Genomic DNA, 22291 nt, shown 5'->3' on the forward strand with positions numbered 1-22291 from the left:
ATAAAAAAAAATCCTTAGCAAGATGCATGAAAGTAGAACCATCAGTTTCTCCTGAAGATAACATATCTCTATTGATTCACCAATATTTTATTTCAATTGTTGAACGACATTGCTGTGCTGTTCCATTTATAATGTTTAGATTCATTCCTGTAGCAGTAATTGCAATAAAGTAGTGATGTCTTAGCTTTGGTAAACCATTGTGATCTCATTTGGTTTGTTGTGTAGTTTAAACAGAGAGCTAGGTATCCAGTTGACGATTTTTGTTTCCAAGACCTTTCCCCTTTTTGCAGCAAAGTATTTTTTCAAGATCCAGGCAACCATCTGAAAGCAATGCTTCAATTTTTCTAATTTTAATTTAAAAATAATTTCACTCTCTGACATTGAACACATGATTTAAGCTAGCTCACTACAATTTGCAATCCCTCAACTTTTAATCTTCTACTTTTATTTCAATGAAGTCACCAGTCAGATTAAGGTAGATTCTTCAAAAAAAACAAAAGAAAATTTAAATACAATGATTTTCAACCATATTTTGGACATGATATACAATTCCATCAATATGCACAAAGTATCAAATGCCTAGGCCTAAACTATGAAAGGCTGATAGTGTCTTGAAAAAGCAAGAGATCCATACGTGGGAGAAATTGAAAATAAGACCAGAAAAGGGTACCTGACCTTGTTTTCTTTGTGGCTTAAACTTTGAGAGCGACTGGTCACCAATGTTAGGATTAACATCATGCTCAATCCACAGTTGGCATGAGATTAGGACAAGCTTTGCCATCTGCAATCCTTCTGTTTCGTTTCTTGTCCATTCCATTTTGGCATGAATGAATATTTGGGAAGAAAAATGCCCCACAAACACAAACTTACATCTCAAGTTTTAACAGAAACACACGTTGGCCTGCGAGTACTTCCAAGTTCCAACCTTTGAAGAAACCCCACCTGTTCGTGTAATCTTTCTTTGGGGCTGATGTCATCTCCTAAATCCTTAAATAACATTAACAGAAAAATCAGTAATCATAAATATAATAAATGGACCACGTACCAATATTTTCAAATCTAGAAGAAACGACTCTTTTCTTTCCCTTCTACAATACTTCCAAGATTCAGAAACAATTCCAGGATTGCACTGGACTGGCCCACTAGCTGCTGGCTCGGCTGAATTGCCTGCTCGCTCACTCTAAATTATTAGAAGAAACGTAGCATTCGCATGAAGACTACATTTCTCCCTCCAATACCTCACCAAACTTTTTTTTTCTTTACAGCTATAATTCCTTTTGCCCACGACTCTATATAATCAACTATTTCTTCTCTTCTCATTACAACAAAAATGGATTCAATGTTTTTGGCTTTCACCTTGGTTTGCCTCTGCTTCCCATTAACCATTATCGATGCTCAAGCACCAGCAGCATCACCAGTGACTTTGCCTACTACACCTCCACCCACAACTACACCAATTGCACCCACACAGTCACCAGTAAGTGCAGCAACACCTCCAGCTGCAACCACTCCCATATCACCACCTACTCCTAAAGTAGCACCAGCTATCAGCCCAACTGTCCCACCTCCTCAAGTTCCACCACCACAAACTCCTCCAATTGCAACTCCAGTGCAACCACCTGCACTTCCCCCACCACCACAGGCATCTCCTGCTCCGGCCCAAGCACCTGCAGCACCAGCACCATCACCAGCAACACCACCACCGACACCAACACCAGCGCCAGCTACTCCACCAGCCCCAGTGCCAGCTCCTCCACCACTGGCCCCAACACCTGAATTAGTGCCTTCACCCGCACCAGCTCCAACCAAGCACAAGAAGCGAAGAAGACACAGGCACAAGAAGCATCATCACCCACCAGCTCCAGCACCAACACCCCCCAGTCCCCCGGCTCCGCCTACAACATTGACAGATTCTGATGATACAGCCCCTGCACCATCCCCAAATCTGGTACGATACACTATCCTTTGCATATAAATTATTGAGAGAACAACTGAAAATATTAATAGTTAGAATTATATAACAATGATTGATAATGTCAAATTATTTTGATTACTTGTTTTTCTTGCATTTTTTTTCCCTTGTAGAATGGAGGAAATGCAATGTATCAGCTGGGAGAAAGGTCTGGAATCTGGGGAAGGACATTAGCTACTGCCTTTCTGCTGCTGGTAGGCTACAACTTTTAGCAATCTCACATCGTGAAGAAAGATAATTTTATATGTACAAAATAAATATCAATTAAAATTTCATATAAATAGGATTATGATGTAAGTGACATGCCAATGGATTGTCAACATTTTTGTATTTTTTTTTTTCCAATTCTTACAAAGTTGCTCCATAATAAAGATGAAGTTTGAAACTTTGAATTACAACCACAGACAACATTATCTAAAGAAGAAACTGCATAAAGACTGAAATTCATTCACTTATCAAGCTTAATCTGATTCTGAAGTTTCGTCCTCCATCAAATTATACTCGATTGCAAGACCAAGATTATCAGCTAATTTGTGATATTGCTCACACCCTGCACACTAATAAGAAGACCATCAATTGTCAAATGAACATGAAAATTTTATTTTAAACTATTAAAAGCACAAAAAAACCTTGCAACAAAAGCAAACAGTTTCCTCTTAGGTAATTATTCAACAATAAAGAGGTGCAACTTTGCAATCCCCAGCTACGAATTCTATAGGAACAGCATCAAACTCATAAATTATGCAACGCAAGTTGCCAAAAGTTGTAACTAGCAGCATAATAGATGCTGCCAAATACTACATTGACATTGGGCACTTAGCGTAAAGAAAATTGCTCTAATATAAGAATTTAGTAATTATATTAATGAAAGTATTAGAAGAATATACAAATTTCAAAGTAAAATACCAAAATCATTATATTTGTCTGGAGCATAATTCAGGCAGAAAAGAATATCCAGTCACACACAATTATTGACCTAGATAATAATTGCACAGATAGCAAGTCAAACAATGAAACAGAGTAAAACACAATATATCAGTTTCGATTGGATATTGGAACAGAAACTGCTCTTTCCTAACAGAATAAGATGAAAATCCTTATCTTCAGTTCTGAAGCATCACCAAGGAAGAATGAGAATAAAAGAAATTTGTAAAATATCAGAATAAATGTTCAACAGCTTCACTCTCATCAGGAAACATCTTACTACAATTCCATCAATCACAGTTAAAAAAATAGATACCTGCACATAAACTAGCCCCCGTTCATAGGCTAATCTGTTTATGAGCCTCTCTGTTCTTTCGCCACATTGATTACAAGAAAATTGCACAAGCAAGCTTCTTCTAGGCAATTTTATGTCAATATTTGCACCCTATAAAGAAGACATGGAGAAAATTAGAATTTGAGAAGCAAATTGAGAGAGAGTGAAAAAAAAAAAAGATGCACATCAACCAACAAGAAAGTGCATATTTGTGTCGGTTGAAAAGTGGGAAAAAAAAAAGAAAAAGAAAAAAGGAACTGCATGTTGGAAAGCAGCAAAATTGGAACTATTTATACTTGTTATCATAATAGAAAGCGCATAGCTCATTACCAAATTAAGCACCGTTGCTCATCCCATAAAAAGTCCCCAATTTTGTGTATTTTACCATGAAAGACTAAACCGAAATTAAACTAATTAAGCTGCAAGCAATTGGCCAAAACCATATACCGTATTCGAATAGCTGGGTTCTGCTTCTGGGTATGTCTCAGAATTGTCATCCACCAAACAAGCAACCTCCACTAATCGGTACGCGCCTTTTGTTCGAGAAATTTTCTGCCTGAAAAAACATTAATTACAACGTTAATTTCAAAGTTCAGTAGCAAAGTACGAAATTCTAATCAGGAAGATTTGGGAATACTGAGAGGGTTTTGCACCATAGACCTGTGGAGCGAGAAGTTAGGATAGGAACTGGGAGAAGAAATAGGTTTGAAGAAGTTAGCGCCGGAAAGGGAATTGATAGGTTGGTGAGGCCTGAGCGTGGGATTGAAAAGGTAGGTGGCGCGACAGAAACTGCAATTGGTATTTGCAGCCATTGGAGATGTTTTCAATTGAAAATTCCAGGGGACTTCAATCTTGCCTCGGCTTATTATTGTTGTATTTAGAGGGGCTGAGTGGTAAAAATATAGAAATAATTTTTCCAAAATGTTTTTTTTTTTTAAATAATGAATTTAAAATAATACATATTTTTATATAAACCACTGTAACTCTGACATCAATCCCAAACTAGCACTTAATTTGTTGCTTCTGTACAGAAGAGAGCTACAAAAATTGTTGGAGCTGAAATGTTTTATTGTAAATTTCTTGATTTTCCTGATGTATAAAATGTTTAATTGAAAATTAGTTTTTAATTTGAAAAAAATTCATACTTTTGCTTATACAAGACGAGATGTGCATTTTAGAGTTTAGTTTGGAACAGAAGTGGCCTGTAATGAAATAGAAACTGCATCTGGTTTGTGTCCTTGATTTCAGCCATGAGTTTCAAATACAAAAATTTATTTCATTAGAGCAAGTCCAAGAAGCTGACTTACATTTACATACACCAAGACCATGGTCACACTTTTCCTTTTTTTTTTAGTAAAAAAAAAAAAAAAAACTTAAAAATATAAAACATCATAAATAAAAACAACTAATAGTTGTTGTCTTCAATTGAACTGCTGCTTTCACACATCATGTGCAAGGCTCTGTGATCAGTTCTTCCCTGATTTACCACCTTTTCCCTGAACAAAAATTGAAAAATAAAAAAATTATTTCATAAATTAACCAGCTCACTATATGCACGTGTTGGAGTATTGGTTAGTTAATTAATTAATTACCTTCTTCTTGGATTCCTTGGGTGGAGCCTTCTTGGAGGCAGAAGACTTGGAGCCTGCAGATTTGGTGGCCCCATCAGCAGCCTTGGGTGCAGGCTCCTTCTTGCCCTGCCCAAAAAGTTGAGTGCCAACAGGTTTCTCAGCTTTCAATGATGCCATTTTAGTTCTGGAAATTTAAATTAGCCCTTCACAAAGAGATGGGTTTGCCTCTCAACTTCTTCTTCTGGCTCTGCTATGCCCCAATCTCCAACATATATTTATAGTGTAGAGAAGCGAGTTGTGTGAAAAGGAATTAGAATAAGGAAGCAAAGATAAGAGATGACAAGAGGATGGTGGCAACCGGAGAGAATGGAATAAATGATATGATTTCCTACGTAGGATAGATATGGCATTAGATGCTTTCCTACTATTCTTCACTCATATTATTTTTTATATATATATTAATTCAGCAAGAATTAAGTTACACGTAGGATTTTTATTTTTAAATTTTTTAAGATATAAAATATTTTTATACACTTAATGTATTTTTACACAGCCAATAAATAAATAATATATTAATTAATTAATAAATACCGTATTCAAAATTAAATTAACATTGCATTTAATATAAGGCAATACACTAAATCATGATAAATTAATAATTGTATTTTTTTTTCTAAAAGATATATTATTCATTTATAAAAGATTTGGCCCAAAGACACAATGTAATAGTAAGCATGGACTCTACGCCATATACCAGAGATCTAGAATTGCAAAGAAAGGGCCAAGGCCACCACATGTCAGCCCACCAAACAATAGGAGGGAAGCTTAAGCTTGGAGTAGTACCGCCGGGGACAGCCAAGGTATTGCCGGCTACAAACAAAACCTGACCCTATAATCCAAATATCCAGCAAAACAACAAGCTTTGAAACCCACTCAGTAACCTAGCTCAAGGCAACCAAAATAAAATAAAGGAAAAACACCATGCCTACACTATCGAAGCAGAGATGTCAAAGAACCAGGTCATCAAAGATGACAAAAAAAAAAAAAAAAGGATTTTACACCACCAAAACTGCCTACAACCAAGCTGAAGAACAAAAAAAAAAAAATTTTATACAACGCGTTTTCAAAACATTACCGATTTAAATCAATCAAATTCTAATAAATAAGAGCCTCATAATAGTAGAAAAATTCAAAACTTAGAGTCTTAATTATCATAACATTTGAGAGTTAGTTATGTAAAAAAAAAAAGTGACTCAATAATTCGAGTGGCATTTAGATAAAAAAAAAATTCTTTTACGAATTTAAAATTATTAAGAACACCTTCAATTGGTGATGGATGGAGCCAAGAATTAACATATCTATATTAAAAAATTCTTACCGATGAAATATAAAATTTATAATAAAAAGTTATTAACCAATTATGAAGAAATAACATATTCATGTTTTAAATCGGAAAATAATAATTAATAGTAAGAACAAAAATTTTAGAAAATTTTTTTTTAAATTATAATTACTTTATTATGTGATATTCAGTTGCTTGACATGGAACGTCCCATATTGATAAAATATGAAAAATCAAAATTATATATAATATTTAGTATGAATTAAATTAATTATTTTAAATTAAATAGAAAATAAATCTAAAAATTATTTGAATTAATTTGGAATAAATTTCATATTACCGATAGCAAATGTCTGAAACTAATGAAATTATAAATAAATGATTTATATTAATTATTGCTGAATTGGGATAATAAATATATTGGGTATATTAAATTTTCGGACGAATTTGTGCTTATGTTGAATGAATAAGCTTCTAATAGCCAATCATTTACATTTCTTTCCATTGAATTTGTTTTCTATTTATGAGTTAAAAATTTTGATGTAAGGATGATTTAAATCAGTTAAAAAAAAGCACTTGCATGATTTACATAATCGATAAATTAACGTTTTTAATATCCACCCACGTCTCAAATATCTATTTAAACAAACTATGAGTTCGACTTTTCAGATAATGAAAAAAAAAAATAAAATTTAAAATTCCTCTAATGTTTTGAGATTTAGAAAAAATAGGGTTTACAGTAGTTGATTGAGTTAAAGATTCTCTTCTCCTTTTATTCTTTTCCTTTTATCTGCTAGTGACGTCTAATGGTCTCGCAGCTACAGGGCCACCTGTCTATCATACAGACCCGTACGTACGAAAGTGTCAGACGTCTGCTCTATACCAGACGACCATTTAATTCCCCCGGTGCGCGTGTAGACAGAACTGCTAGGTAGTTGGACCTGCTGTTCCCTCTCTTGTTAAGTCTCATGGTCGAGTTTAGAGTGGAGAGACTGAGGGCCCGATCTGCTTAGTAAAATTGAGTCAGGGCCGAATGGACTGGACCGACCCACTTGAGAGGTTTCATGAACCTTAAACTAATAGTGCTATTACGGGTTTGGTCTCATATTAGGATGATAAAACCCAGCTGTCATCATATTCTAATTTGAAAAATATTTTTGGTATTTTACTCATTCGCATTAAAATATATTTTTTTCATTTTCGTCTAAAATAAATATCCATCTTAAATTATTCTTTTATATTATTTTACCATTCATAAAAATTAAATCGTTTTACTTTAATTTATTGAAACCAGTACATCATAAGCATAATTTAATAATAAAAAAATAAAAATAAGAGGGTATATATAAAGAAAAAAAGCAGCATCTTCTCTTAATAAAACATTTATTTTATTTAATTATTAGGCGAAGCCTAAAAAGAGAGACGTGTACAAGGCAGGAAGCAAACAGAGTTGCACATTAATATGGATATCCTTAATTAATTCATGGATTCTTCTCATTCTTCTTCTTACTTTGTTGCTGGCTTGCTTCCTGTTGTCTGCTCAAACATCAAAAAAACAAACAAATTTAATTACATCACTCAAATTATTGGCAAAACATTGGCGTTAGACAAAGTTTGATACCTTTTTCTTAGGCTCCGGCCGGGGCTTCTGTTGGACCTTCTTAGGGGCCGGCTGGGAGGCCGGAGCTTTGGGTGCAGAACTGCCAGATTTGGCAGGCTCTTTCTTCACCGGAGCGGTGGTTTGAGCTGCAGGTTTCTCAGCCTTGATTGATGCCATTATTAGCTGTTTTGTACGCTAAAACGGAGGTTTAGGTTGCTGGGTTGGAGTTGCAGAGCACCATGCACGAGTCCATACTTATAGATGTCGTTTCCTGCTGAGTTGTGGCATGGAATTGGCATCAATAATTTCATCAAATGGGTGAAGAGATAGGTGGTGGGTTTCCAGGAATGGAATATTTAACTAAATTTCCAAGTTCCTGAGAGAAATTAAAGGCTGCATCTGATGCCAGGATTGTTATTTTCAATTTCACGTCACATTATTGGATGCTTACTTTTTTTTTTTTTTTAAATTATTCCCTTCTTTAACTGAATAGTCAGATTTTGTGAGATGATAATATTAAATTTTGTGTGAAATTCTAGAAATGCAGTTTAGTCAAAGATATTGTTGTCCCCTTGAGATTGTCCGTTGTTAGTGTTATTTGATTTTGCTAATGGAGATGGTCGGATATCTTGGGGGTTGGAGTCCTTGGTAGCTCTGTTTATGGCTGCATTCGCATTGAGGAGAGTTGTGGTTGCATTCTCTCATTGGGCCACCATGTTATTGAATTTGTGGTTTTTGCTATCTTTCTTTTGTGATGCTCTATTCTTTGGCTACTACTAGTTATTTGTTTTAATAGGAGATAGTTATTCCAGCAGTAATTTTTAAATTATTTTAAAAATAATTTTTTTATAATTCATTCATTTAATCATTTGATCGAAATAAAATATTAAATACTACATTTAAAATTATACTTTTTTTATTAGACATATTAACCTTTAATTTTTTTTTATTTTAAATATACCGTTTAACTATGAAAATAAATGCATTTACAGATTTTATACAGTGATAAATGCATGCATTTGAGTAAATTGGAGAGATTTTAGGTTTTACTCTTTCAATCTCCGATCGCTATTTCAAAAAAAAAAATTATAAAAATAAATTAAATTAATTTTTTTAACTTTGAAAATATATCAAATTAAATCTTAAAAACATATAAGTCCTTGAAATTTTAAAATTAAGACAAATAAATCTTTTCATTTTATAAAATAAATAAAAAAATTAACTATATATAATTTGCTTTTAATTTAAATTTAACCAAATCATGAATAAAAAAAAATAGTGCATATCGTGGTTATTAATTATTTGCGTATTCGATTTATAATATTATGGTCTAATGGTTGATAGATAAATAAAGGATATTAGTTATACATAGATAATGCATAATATGAAGAAAATATATCAAATTAAATCTTTAGACATAAATTTTTGAAATTTTAAAATTGAGATAAATAAATCTTTTAATTTCTAAAAGTAAAAAATAACTTTATAAAACTTACTTTTTAAAAAAAAAATTTAATTCAACTAAGACTATGAAAAAAAATTTAGTGAATAAAAGCGTTATATATCTTAATTAATTATTCTTTATCAAATTATTTGATAATACGAATAACTTATAACTATTATAATAGAATATTATTTATATCGAATTTAAACTTTTAGAGTTTGTTTTTCTTTGAATTTTTTTTTTTTTTTGTCTGTAAAGACTCATAGATTATGGATCTTTTAGGCCAGGGACCTTGGAGTGTATGGAATTTTTTTTTTTTTTTTTTTTTTGGAAATGGGGGATGGAGGATTCGAATCTGAGATGAGTGTATGGAATTTTTTGTTTTTATGAATTTATCTCTACCTTTAACAAAAAAAAAACCTTCCTAGATAAACTCTAATAACAAAGCAAATCTTTATGCAGACCAAAGCATGGCCCAGCGCAAGCTGCATATGTTGACCTTAAAAAGAATCAGCTGGACAAACTAATAATAAAGAGAAATTCTCATTAATCATAATCAGTCCACTTTACAAATTTAATGTAATTGGACAACAATATGACAATCTTTTCAGTTGTTCTGAAATCCAATTTACATTTATGCAACCTAACCTTCATCAAGGTTAATTTCTTCTAGTCAAGAGATGAAGATGATGTTACTCAAAAACCATGGAGATGATCACATTCATATGGGTCAGTGAGGTTGGCCCATTCTCAAAGCCATATAAGCAACAATCCTATATCCCACCAGCATCATCGACAGAGCAGCCACATCCCACCACTTATTATCAGGACCCAGATACTTGATGGCCGGAAAATCCATTACCCGGCAATGCATTCCCAGCTCACACTCGTAAACCTCATTGGCCGAGTACTGCACCGCCACCAGCAGCTTGTAGCAGTAGTGGCTAAAAGAAATGTACTTCAACCAGGCTATAAATTGTGGGATATGCTGAATATAGTATCCACCAGCTAGCAAGAAAACAAGCATCGTCACTGAAGCTAAAGTCGTTGCCTGCTTTACCTCCATTAAAATCGCACCAAGAGCTAATCCGAGCCCTTGTGATACTAACACGTTGAAAAGGATGATCAAGAGGGTTAGTATAAATGTGATTAAGGAAGGCTTCAGGCCGCCCATCCAATATGTGACGGTCACAAAAATTGTGGGCAGAATAAGTTCCATTGGCAAGTCGCCGGCAATTCGAGCAAAGTAGTACGACGAGAGGCGGTACATGCCCGAGGAACGCTCTTTTATTAGCATTGGTCGCTCCTGAGGGAATGTGAATATAGCATTGAACAGAGGGAAGAAGCCCCAGAATATGGAGAAAAAGAAGAGAAGTCCCACCTGTTAAAAAAATTTTTTTGTCATGAAAATATACCATGCAGAGAATTAGTATCGGCCATTGATGGTATCATTAAAAGCTTGAAAGAAAGGATGGTGACAGCAGGGTAGAGATATATACCTGGTCTTGTATGTGTGAGATATCAGAATGCCACCATAAAAGCCCTGAAAGAATCGAAACAGACATGACTTGAAAAATCCTCAAGCCTGAGAAGGATTCATGCTTCCTTTCTCGCAAACCCCTTCCCAGCACCACCTTGAATTGCTGCCACCAGGTGGTGGTCCATTGATCCTCAGAATCTGCAAAATGTTAGCAGATGATCACCAACATATTCCACCAAACTACAAGACTGCACTTCAGAACACCTAATATTTAATTAGGAAGTTTTTTTTTTCGCATACTTCTTAATGATGATGCTCCTGACGATGCTGGAAGAGCTGGGTCCTGAAAATTTCTGCGAATTTCAGCTTGCAATGCAGGGTATAAGTTCTTCTTGTACGATGATATCAAAGATTGTTTGACTGAATTCTGATCTTCAAGGTGATCTACTTTGCTATGAACCTCCAATTGATCATCCTCTCTCGTGTCAGGAATTATCCCTGGATTTCCAAAAGGACGTCATGAGAATTAAAGAAAATAGACGAGAATTAACGAGACTAGAATACAGGTTCTCTTGTTATTGGAAATTAATCAAGAACAAAAACTAAAGATAAAATCAAAAGAGAGGTTTAAAAAACATAAATAAAAAAAAAAAAAAAAACAAAAAAAAGATCCCCATCAAACTCGATGGTTCCCTTTTTGACCTGATACGCCATCCGACGTTGAAAGTTCTAAGAAAACTCGATGGTTCAACAATCTTTGTCAAATTAATTTTGCAAAAAGTTATATACCATGAGTAGCATCTGACAATTATCAGCTTTTATTTTTCCCAAAATTATTAAATTGTAAGAGTTTTAATGGGTAGTTGTCGGCAACTTCAAGTTGTAAGGCTAACTGACACTGATAAAACCGTGAGCATCATGGCATATGTTAGACGCTGATTTAATTATGAAGCAAGAAATTTAACAAAATATTAACAGACACAGCTGGTGCGACAATTTCAGTTTTGTAACTAATGAATATGTAACTAATGAGTCCTTTTCATATCCCATGTTTTTATGATACACTTCACTTTACATCCCATCTTTTCTTATTAATTGTTTTCTTTGTTTTGTTCCTTCTAAAAGTCAAGATTTAAATTTTTATATTAAATAAAAAATTCGTGAAAAAAGGTAGCTTCACGGTTCATAATGGAATTATAACTTACCATTAGCAAGGTCAAGGAGAAAATCAGCAGGATTCATGAAATTGAACCCAGGCACGTAACCAATTGACCCGAAATACTCCATGACCCGACCAGCCTGCCCGCTGTAAATGGGACATCCATCGGATAAAACCACCACCTTGTCGAACATCCTGTAAAGCCTGCTTGAAGGCTGATGAATGGTGGTAATCACGGTCCTACCTCCACGTGCTAAGCCCTTAATGGTGGCCACAATTCGTTGAGCCGTGGTCGAGTCAAGCCCTGAAGTGGGTTCATCAAGCAACAACAAACACGGGTTTACCAGCATTTCTTGCCCGATACTGACTCGTTTGCGTTCACCACCAGATATTCCCCGAAGTAAGGGACCTCCCACTATATTGTTTCTGCACCTGGTTAGTCCAAGCTCCTTGATAACCATCTCAGCCTGCTCTATCTTCTCTTCTCTGGTGAGCTTCTTTGGTAGCCTTAATAGAGCAGAGTATGTTAAGGTCTCTATCACTGTTAGATGGGGATACAAGACATCGTCTTGTGCGACAAAGCCTGTTTTGCGCTTCATAGAGCTAGAGAAGGGCAGACCATTGTATGTTATGTTACCTGAGATCTTTCCTGGTAGTCTACCGGCGAGAGCTGTTAAAAGGGTAGTCTTGCCGCTTCCTGAAGGGCCAAGCATTGCTAGTAGCTCGCCGGGACGACAGATGCCACTAACACCATTGAGTACACTTCTCGTCGATTTTGTTCCATTCGGAGAACAGCAAGTTCCTTTTGTAGACAAACTAATACTATATGCAACGTCTTCAAACTGCAAAAACGAAAGTAATTAAAAAAGTTCGTTCATACATATAGTTGATGTGATTGAATAAGGAAAACGATTGATAGATTGTTGATTACCTTGAGAGTTACGGGACGTAAACACTCGAGTAAAATCGAGAAGCTTGATGGATTTGATTGTTGTTGATCAGGTAATCTATCTTGTGAAGATGGGGTGGTGTTAATAGAAGAAACAGGTGGCTCAGCATGAACAGAAACAGTTTCCGTCCAGTTTGAGAGCATAATATTAGCTGGACAATTGCCAGCTGCAATGGAACTTTCTTGCTCGGGGGGCATCATATCAGGGAAAGAGATTATGAGGAGGAGGAGAGAAGAGAATGGGGAAGAAGTCACATGCAAGAACAGAACATGTGATGGCTTATAAAGGGGAGAAGGCACGAGAAGTGGACTTGGGTGTGATCCATGATATAGCCTCAGCAACTACCACTAACAAAGGTAAACAACTATAGCTATACATGAACTGCTACTGCCTATTTGGTATTTTCAGGGCAGGGGGAGATGTATACGTGAATTATATACATGTTACTAACTCATTCGTTGTGAGCTTGTGTCTGCCACGTGGAGGAACAACAATTGAGTCATCCAAGTCCAATAAGGTCAAGAGTTATTATTATTATTACAGGATAAAACTAGACTATAAAAAAAAAAACCATTATTTTTCAAAACCATTTTCTTCTTTTAGGTAGATTATTAACACATCTGAGTACGTGCTAAAGTATTTTACTTTTCTTGAGTGGACATCATCCGAATTGATGTCCCCTTTAATTATTTTTGTCCTAAGTCAAGTAAACTGTTATAAATTATCTTCAGTTTTTTTATGGAACAAATTAATACCCATATGTCAGATTATAGTTTCATGACAGCATATGATATGGATCATAGCTGAATAGATGATTATGGTCCATGGAGGAAGCTCTATTTTAATGGAGACTGTAGCTTATAATCAAAGTGGAGGCAGATCTTGACAACCAAGAAATCAATGATCAACAGTATCATGCGTGGTATATAATATATATATAGCACACAGAATATATACAGTTTCGTATATTTGATATCAACTACAATAATTTGGCAATAAAGTAGTAGAAGGTTATGATCATCGTCCACTATGTGTTGGACTAAGAGAGAACTGCAACCCAACTCCAAATTTTCTTTCTAGCTACCTTTTTTCATTTTTTATTTTTTTTTATTAGAGGATAATAATAACTATTTATTTTATTTATAAAAATTAAAAACTATTTATTTTCTACTGTGATGGTACAGAGGAGGATTTTATGGGTATTTATCCTTTTGTGGAGGTTCCCAAGAAGAGATTGAAAAAAAAAAGAAAAAAAGTGGGTTCCTCTCGTGCCCTTTATAGGTGTCCATTGCTTATTCAATCCCAAAGATAGTGGCTGAGATTGTGTTGTGTGTCTTAGAAAAGGCTATTTGGCTGAGAGTGGTGTCATTATAATTAGAAGCTGTTGATTAATTTAATGACTTTCTTCTTCAATTACAATTAATAACTTTTTAATCAATTAATGCTCCAGGCTAAACAAAACTAGCTAAGTCCATGATTTTTAAATTTTTATATTTAATTAAATATATTAATTTTTTTTTAAAATATTGAAAAGAATATTTATATAATTTTTAAGTCAAATTACCTAATATTCTCATCATATAAAACTATTGACATTAATAAAATCCTTTACTATTATGAAAATTGACCAACATTATAATTTTAATAGTCTCACCTTAATTCTGATTAAGACTATTAAAATTATTTTTATCGATTATAATAAAATAATTAATAAATTCTAAAATTTTTAATATTATTTAATTTAATTAAATTATAAACCCTCCAAAATTACTTCATGAAATATTATTCGACTGATATTATTAAAGATGTATTTATCTTTATTAAAATAAATTATGCTCACATTTGATGAAATGTAATAAAAATGTTTAAAAAATAAAAAACATATTTATTGTATACATACACAAATACATGCATTGAGTTTCAGCAATCAATCATTTAAATAATAAAATTTAAGTGACAATAGCAACATAGTGATGAAATGTATTTAAAAGAATAATTAAAAAATAAATATTTTCTCGATTCATAATTTTTATCTATTTTATTTTTTTTATCATTTTAAAAAAATTTTGTCTACTTTTATCCTTTAGTCAAAGGATGATATATTTTTTGTTTAAAGTGTAATAAAAAGTGAAAGAATAACTTTTGAAATAATAATTAATATCCTATGATAATTAAAAAAATAGATTCTCTTCTATTTTTAAAAGATATAATTAAAGCAATGAATTATGTTTAGTAGTTTTTAATAATATAATTTCATTTTTTTAATATAAATTCAATTTCTCCATTAAAATTCAATAACTCATGTCTCAATATTTTTAAAGTTAATAAATTTATGTTTTTGATGAGGAAAAATCTTATTAGAAAAAGATAAAAGTTGGCATTCTGATCAAGATCCCACAAAAATATATAGAAAAAGTTAAAAAAAAGTATCTTTTAATATATATTAAATAAGATAATATATATTAGAACAATAAAAGCCACGTAGGTGTTTTTGGAAAGCAATTAATTAGATTTTATTACCAGAGAGAAGAGGCGACATAAGATTTTCAGAAATTTGATTCTTTTTCCTACTATTTTAAGGTTTAGGAATATAAGCTATTTATAGCTATGACTCACAGATGTGTTTCAGAATAAAGATTTCATATTATATAGCACAATTTTCATCCGATCATATTCTCTATTTAACAGAAAAAATTATTGTACTAACAAATTTTTTAGATTATAAGTAAATTTAAATAAATTTAAAAAATATCAGATTTTATTTTTTTAATTTTTAATTTTTTTTAATAAAAAAAAAGAAAAAATTATCATAAATACATAAAAATCAAATACGTACCTAACAAGGTTTTTTCTTTTAAAATGATAGAAATAATTAAGCATTCGATGCCCTTGCCTAAATATTCTTAAGTAATACTTATGTTCACAACAAGCATAATGCTAATAAGAGATACGGTGTAGTTTTGGAGAACTGGAACATTGTTTATTTTTTATATAAATGTGGTTGCATGTGTCAGCGTTTTTTGCTATAAATGGAGATGATATGGATGAACAGTTTGGCTGCCTTGGATTCTTACTGTGAAAGATGTCTGAAATATCTGTTCTGATTTGTGTTTTCGATGCATACTTTTACTGTGAGAAACAGTAAATTGGATTCTCTCACAACAAATTTATCTGCCAAGTGTCCAATCTGTAGCTTTTTTCCGAAGGCTCTTTGGCAAGAGTTTCCTTTTCTTCTTTCCACTTTGCTGTCAAAGTGGATGATGCTCCCTTCCCCACGTTGCTCCTCACATTTTCTTTTTAGTGCCTTTTGATTTGATTTGATTTTTAAAATTATAATTTATCCCTTTTTTTAATTTTTTAATAGTTTTTTTTAAAATATGATTTGATTTGAATATTAAATTATTAAATTATGATGCTATTATTTTATAAGGATATCAACCTGTTGGGTGCCAGTTTCTCTACCGTTGCTTTTGCATTGACTGGAAAATTATTTGAAAATGAAAAAAATAATATATATAAAAGATATCTTGAATCTATTAGGGAATAATCAAGAAATTAAAAAATAGTTTTGAAAAAGTTTTTTTTTTCCAAATAAACAATCTAAGCTATTCAGTGATATGTGAAAAACCTGTTTGCTTTTGCGTCAATATTTTTAAAAGCAGAGATTTAGGTGTCACGAAAATTTAAATAATAATAATAATAATAATAATTAAAGAAAAGTGTGAAAATATTAATTTCTGATAATTTATGTTGTTGGTCAACCTAATTCTATCTTGAAACTAGATAGAATTAGTTAGTGCTCAATCGATCACGTTGGACTAGTTAGTGCTCAATCGATCCGCAACAACAAAGTTTCAGATCACGCCAGCACATCAGTGTGATGAAAATAAAAAAATTAATTAATTATTTCTCATGCAATTTATTTATTTATTTATTTATTTTACCTATGAAAGTGTTGTGATGCATCATCCTATCTCTCCATGCCGCCTAAAGTTTCAACAAGTAAACATCATACTTTGCCAAGCGATAGAAATGATTCCAAGTTATATATATCAAACTTTAGAAAAAAAATTCTTATACACACTTAAATTTATAAATCTGATTAATAAATAAATATTATATGCACTCACACTCACAGACATAGCTCGATAGTATATAATCTGATAGTAAATATATTTAAATAAATTTAAAAGATTTAAGATTTTATTTTTTCGATTTTCAATTTTATTTAAAAAAATAAATAAATAAATACTATATAAAAGAAAATTTAGGAGGAATTAATTTGATGTATTTAATAAATATTATACTTTAAATAATCCCTTCTTACCAAAATGATAACTTATTTCATTTTTTATATAGTTTAGCAAAAGATTTAGTTATTTATTGTTGATCAGAAATAATTAATTATGGTAAAGTAAATAAGTCCATCATATTAATCAATCGATGAGATGGAATATAAAATATTCTGATAATAATTCTAATCTTGCAAGGTCAGATTCTCCGCTTTAGAAAAGTTTGATGAGTTATCCAGAGGGACAAAAATAAAAGGGTTGCAGCATAAAGCATTGGAGAAAAACAGCTTTTTGAAATGAGGTGGAGTTTCCCTGAGAGTTCTGTAATCAAAATTTGGAAACGGCAAGCTTTGAAGATGAAGCGAAGCAGGGGCTGCATATATCTGAAAGGGACACGACATCTAAGGGACCATCATGTGGGGAAACAAAAGAGACAAGAAAAATGTCCTAAATCAAATTAATTAAAAAAGAGATGAAATGCATATTCCCATTTAGCGCCACCACCATAGACCAACCAGTACAATTCCGTCCATCACTCATTCATTCTCTTTTTTTCTTTTGCTAGCTTGCTTATCCTTTCCCTTGCTCTCGTTTCTTCTTGTTTATAGCTTTGTGTAAGAAAGTTTTTATGTGTAGTGGCCACTCAGACTCTCAACTTTTAGGACATCTATCGTTTTTGTGTAGCTGTAGTAGTTTTGTCTATTTTGACTCGGACAAAAATGTAATGCAAATATCAATGTACCACGTTTATTAATTAACTTTAATGGTTGCCCTAATTCATAAGCCTTCGCATAAGGTTTTCATTAGAAAAAAAAAAAATACAAGAAATTTGATTAATGCAGGAACGTCATGTATAAAGTGATGGTGTGACATAAGTTAGTGGGAAAATAGGGTTAGAAGAAGTGGGTAGCAACTAGCAAAGAGAGGACAAGAAATCCAAGTTGAAGGAAGTGGCTCTTCCAAAAACAGATTAAAGAGGAAGCACCACTGTCCCCCTTTGAATCTTATGATCAATTTTTGCTTCCATTAAATGGACTACCTACTCATCTTAATGCCCAAAATTATTTCTCACTGTCTTGCTAAAGTGGGGCATCCACTTTACCCTTGTTCACTTTCACATTCACTGTACCCTTTCCTGGCTACCACCGAATACAGTTTTATCTAATTCTAATTCATCGAACAACCAGTTGTTCCAGAATTATCCAAGTTCAAGTGATTATCCATTGTTGAAGGTGGGATGCAATGGGATTGATTCTGGCTAGCTAAGCTGCATCACTTTCTCAAGAAAGCTTTAATATATTACATGTATCGTTTTTGTTCATGCATGTATTCTTCTTCTTGTTTCTTCATGTGTATTGTCTAAATTTTAGTTTTTATACCATATTCGTCATGCTTCTGTTCTTAGTTCGCATGTCTTGTCTTAACTATATTTAATTTTTTATTATTGTGTACAATTAAAAATAAATAAATAAAGACAGACACACACAAGTTGTCTATTAGGTTTTTGTCACCCCATGCGAGAAGTCGTTTTCACTTCTTTTTATCCTGCATGCATGGACCCCAAAAAACATATATATTAAGTTTTTTTTTATAAGAAAATATTATTAATATATAAAAAGTTCTTATAAAAAAATAGCATGAGCTAAAACTCTATCACTATTTTTTTATATTTGTTTTGTTTAAGCATGCAAAAACTTTTTTTTTTTTTTTGAAATGGAAGCATGCAAAAACATTTAAATACTCATTTAACTTGAACTTTTTGAACTTTAAAAAATTTAGTTGAAAAATTGTTCTCTTAATTATCGTAATTTTTTTGATTTTTAGCGTGAGTGATGACCATTTCTTAATTAATTAAAACTCTAAGTTGCATTGAATTTTATGAAATTAGGTATTTAATTTTGTAAAAGTCTAAATAAAACAGAAATTAATTACCCATTTTAAAGAACTAGATACCTAGCTTTTCTTGTTTTTCAAGCCTATAGAAATTTAGGGAAAAAAAATATTTTCTATCCTCCAAAACCTTTTCAAAAATACTTTCAAGGCACACAAGAAACTTTAGGTTAAAAATATTATACATGTCAAATTTTAGAATCATCAAGATTAATAAGCTCATTGAAGTTATGGGGCTATCATAAAAAATAAGAAAAAATAAAAAAAAGGAAAAAGAAGCAATGTCAATCTCTGAAGGTGGATGAAAGCAGCAATCCTTGAATCTTCAGGCTTTCAGAGTCAACCACTATATAAATCTATTGCCTTCGGTTGACAAACCAGAGTTGCTTCCATATAAACTAAAACGGACCCTCCAAATGGCACAAGCACGAGCAAATAGGTCCAAATCTAACCTCCCCTCTGAGCAACCAAGCTACGTGTACAAAGAACAAAAAGACAACAGAGCTTATCATGAGCATTGATCCATTGCGTAGTCCAAAACTTATCATGAGCATTGATACCCAAGAGGAAGAAGAAGAAGAAGCAGCAAAATGAGATAAAGTGAAGATGACGCATAGGGTGATGATGGCAAAATGTTAATGTGGCGAATCGCAGATCATGGGATGTTTATAATTATTTGAAGCTTTGACGGTGTGATAAGGTGGTGGCATCGCCATCATGCTGTCACTCGTGATCATTAGCTTCTCTCTTTTTATTAATTTTGAGGCCATGGTTAGAGCTGCATCTTCTGATATTCTATATATACAGATGGATGATAATGTTCGGGTATTTTATGCGATTTCATTGAGTGCTATCGAAATGAATTTAAAGGGTATAATTAAATTTAGAATAAATTTAGAATTTTTAAAAAATACTTTAATTTTTCGTCCCGACCCAAAACCTAAAACCTTAAACTCTCGACCGGATCCTGAACTCTGAACCCTGGACCCTGAATCCTGAACATAAATTTAATTTTTAAAAATATGGAGATTAGAAGAGTAAAATTTGAAATCTTTTCAGATTTATTTAGATACACTTATCATCAAATTAAATCTGTGAGTGCGAACACAAATTATTTATATCTAATTAACTTTAAAATAGTATTTAGTTTTTAAAATTAATAGTATTTAAGATAATAATTTGCCATTAAAACTCTATAAATATAGTAGTGATTGCTGAAAGTGAAATAATTTTTAATCTTTCTTTTCATCTGATTCAAACCTAATTAATTAATCTTAATTTAATTACTACTTCCATGATTTTTATTAGTCAATGTTAATTCATCGTCTAAAATACCTATTTTATAATATTTAGTCAATACGGGGCTTACTTTAGATGGAAGATTGATAATTTTATGATTTTTATTTAAAATTAATAAGATTTAAGTTTATTTTTCTTTCAAATTATAAATGTATTATTATTATTATTTAAGTATGTTTTACTGAAAACTAATTATCATGAAGTTTATAATTACCTACTCCACTATAATAATGCAATGATCAAACTTGAGTTTAAATCAGTATACTCAATAATTTTATTTTTTTTTAAAAATTATACATACAAATATTATATAAAAATTAAAATAAAATTTTGCAACGAATTTTTAAATATAAAAAATTTAATATTTGAACTATTAACACTGTATCAAATATTAAAATTAGTTACAAAATGTTTTACACTGATATTAATCTTATTATTATAAAAACTAACATATAACAATAATATAAATAAGGTTAATAATAATGTATAAAAAAATAATAATAACGACAATTATAGTCATTAATAAAAAAAATTATTTTTAATAGTAATATTTATAGTTATTAATAATATTTTTTAAATAGCAATCACAATATAGTTATAAAATACTTAAAGGTTATAATTTTATATCATTAATAGATAACGATAATATATTATTACTATAAATTTATAATAATTGATAATACGTGGATTTCTAATATTAAATCTGCGGTCAGTTCCACGAAAGAAAAATTAAGTTTAATCTCAACGACAGCTTTGTATTGATTTATTCTCAAAAGGTCTGTTCAAAACTCGTATTAACGGGCTTGATTGAATTGAATCTAAGTCCAATAAAAAAAACGTTATTCGGTTGATCAACTAAACTCACGAAATAGCAAATTCCATACATTTGGGATCATGCTAAGATAGACGCCGAAAAAAATTAAATAGTCGACTGATAATAGAGAGAAGGATTATACATACATACGGTTCTACATGATATCAGTATATCCTATTATAGATTCACAGTGAAAATAGAAGTTAAGTTTACATCCAACCTAATCCTACTCTCTTTCAAATTTCAGATCATAGTAATAAATTTTATATTTTAAAATTTGAACTGGCAAGCAAATTATATATATATGTATACGAAAAAGAAGAGCTAGAGTGAATTTATCAACACTTGTAGCTTTAGGGTATGTCCTAGGGATCATGGTGGAAGCATATACTAATGTTCCCCCATCGACAAAGGACAAGTTCCACTTGTCAGGAATTTGTAAAAATAACTTGGAAAAACAAGAAGGTGCTAATTGAAGATTGACACATACAACATTACTACTTGCACCGATTTACATCATCAACAATTAATGTCAAATTCCACAACCTCTAAGTTGAAATTTGTAATCTTAGTTGCTTGGCCCCCCAAAAGATCTTCTCATGGGGAATCTGCCTTAGCTTCATTACATATATTCATCAATTGTCCATTTGACAACCATACCTTCAATAACACCATCAATGTCCTATAACACATGGCTGCAACTTGTCCTCAACTAAATCCCTCCAAATCCTAGTTAAAACTTTATTTTCAATTTGGTGTTGTTATATATACCGACAACTTTTAACCCTAAACGCACAATTGCAGTATAAGTGAATTAAAGTTTATTAATGTATTTGATATTTTTAATAAATTTTATATTAAATAAGATTGAATATTTAATAGTATAGATTAAGAATTGAAACCTCTTGAAATCATAACACATGTATACTATATAGCGTTTTATTTGATTATGTTTAAGCAGTATTTAAAAAGAATGAGACTTAAATTTCAATCTAAAAAAATTCAAAAGGAATCAAAATGGCTCAAACTCTCCAATAACCTAATTATTAATACCCAATCACCCAACATCTCATATGCTTATATAGGACATTAAATGTGTATCTGAAAAAGTAAGGTTTTAGTCGATTAAACATTAATGAGCCAATTACCTAACATTAATTAATCGACCAAAAAGTTTCTACTGAAAATATAATAGTCTACGACTGAAGAAATATGTGCTA

At 31.8% G+C, this 22291-nt stretch overlaps 3 protein-coding genes and 2 long non-coding RNA genes across 6 annotated transcripts; 1 reads left to right on the top strand and 4 right to left on the bottom strand.

The window, feature by feature from the left end:
• Positions 1–425: 425 nt before the first annotated feature.
• LOC110600036 lies at positions 426–1498 on the bottom strand. Its single transcript, XR_002485634.2, has 2 exons — positions 1357–1498; positions 426–987 (listed from the first exon to the last, which is right to left on the bottom strand). It is a non-coding gene; the product is annotated as an uncharacterized LOC110600036 (long non-coding RNA).
• LOC110600034 (lysine-rich arabinogalactan protein 19) lies at positions 1155–2302 on the top strand. Its single transcript, XM_021736721.2, has 2 exons — positions 1155–1948; positions 2086–2302. Exons 1-2 carry the CDS (start codon positions 1331–1333, stop codon positions 2182–2184), a joined length of 717 nt encoding a protein of 238 aa, XP_021592413.1. The 5' UTR covers positions 1155–1330; the 3' UTR covers positions 2185–2302.
• On the bottom strand, positions 2282–4144 carry LOC110600035. Of its 2 annotated transcripts, none has more exons than XM_021736723.2 (4): positions 3891–4144; positions 3678–3786; positions 3213–3341; positions 2282–2522 (listed from the first exon to the last, which is right to left on the bottom strand). In XM_021736723.2, the coding sequence occupies exons 1-4, from the start codon at positions 4040–4042 to the stop codon at positions 2499–2501; spliced, it is 414 nt and encodes a 137-aa protein (XP_021592415.1). In that variant the 5' UTR covers positions 4043–4144; the 3' UTR covers positions 2282–2498. The 2 variants fall into 2 exon arrangements, with proteins under 2 accessions (XP_021592415.1, XP_021592414.1); XM_021736722.2 differs by having other exon boundaries at positions 2282–2529; positions 3891–4101.
• A 3365-nt stretch (positions 4145–7509) lies between these two features.
• On the bottom strand, positions 7510–8161 carry LOC110600176. The gene is made up of 2 exons (XR_002485655.2): positions 7765–8161; positions 7510–7679 (listed from the first exon to the last, which is right to left on the bottom strand). It is a non-coding gene; the product is annotated as an uncharacterized LOC110600176 (long non-coding RNA).
• A 1544-nt stretch (positions 8162–9705) lies between these two features.
• Positions 9706–13160, bottom strand: LOC110630823 (ABC transporter G family member 21). The gene is made up of 5 exons (XM_021778418.2): positions 12758–13160; positions 11873–12668; positions 10968–11165; positions 10687–10865; positions 9706–10568 (listed from the first exon to the last, which is right to left on the bottom strand). Exons 1-5 carry the CDS (start codon positions 12974–12976, stop codon positions 9918–9920), a joined length of 2043 nt encoding a protein of 680 aa, XP_021634110.1. The 5' UTR covers positions 12977–13160; the 3' UTR covers positions 9706–9917.
• Positions 13161–22291: the final 9131 nt, after the last annotated feature.

This window comes from Manihot esculenta, chromosome 14 (assembly GCF_001659605.2).
Source record: "Manihot esculenta cultivar AM560-2 chromosome 14, M.esculenta_v8, whole genome shotgun sequence".
Lineage (NCBI taxonomy): Eukaryota > Viridiplantae > Streptophyta > Magnoliopsida > Malpighiales > Euphorbiaceae > Manihot > Manihot esculenta.

Bases quoted from the DNA above. Each gene is read 5' to 3' on its own strand.
- LOC110600034 (XM_021736721.2), top strand. From the start codon at position 1,331: ATGGATTCAATGTTTTTGGCTTTCACCTTGGTTTGCCTCTGCTTCCCA. The intron at 1,949-2,085 runs GTACGATACACT...TTTCCCTTGTAG, and splicing joins CTGCACCATCCCCAAATCTG to AATGGAGGAAATGCAATGTA.
- LOC110630823 (XM_021778418.2), bottom strand. From the start codon at position 12,976: ATGATGCCCCCCGAGCAAGAAAGTTCCATTGCAGCTGGCAATTGTCCA. The intron at 12,669-12,757 runs GTAATCAACAAT...TCGTTTTTGCAG, and splicing joins TACGTCCCGTAACTCTCAAG to TTTGAAGACGTTGCATATAG. The intron at 10,569-10,686 runs GTATATATCTCT...TTTTTTTAACAG, and splicing joins TCTCACACATACAAGACCAG to GTGGGACTTCTCTTCTTTTT.
- LOC110600035 (XM_021736722.2), bottom strand. From the start codon at position 4,042: ATGGCTGCAAATACCAATTGCAGTTTCTGTCGCGCCACCTACCTTTTC. The intron at 3,787-3,890 runs GTCTATGGTGCA...ATGTTTTTTCAG, and splicing joins CCTAACTTCTCGCTCCACAG to GCAGAAAATTTCTCGAACAA. The intron at 3,342-3,677 runs GTATATGGTTTT...TCTTCTTTATAG, and splicing joins AACCCAGCTATTCGAATACG to GGTGCAAATATTGACATAAA.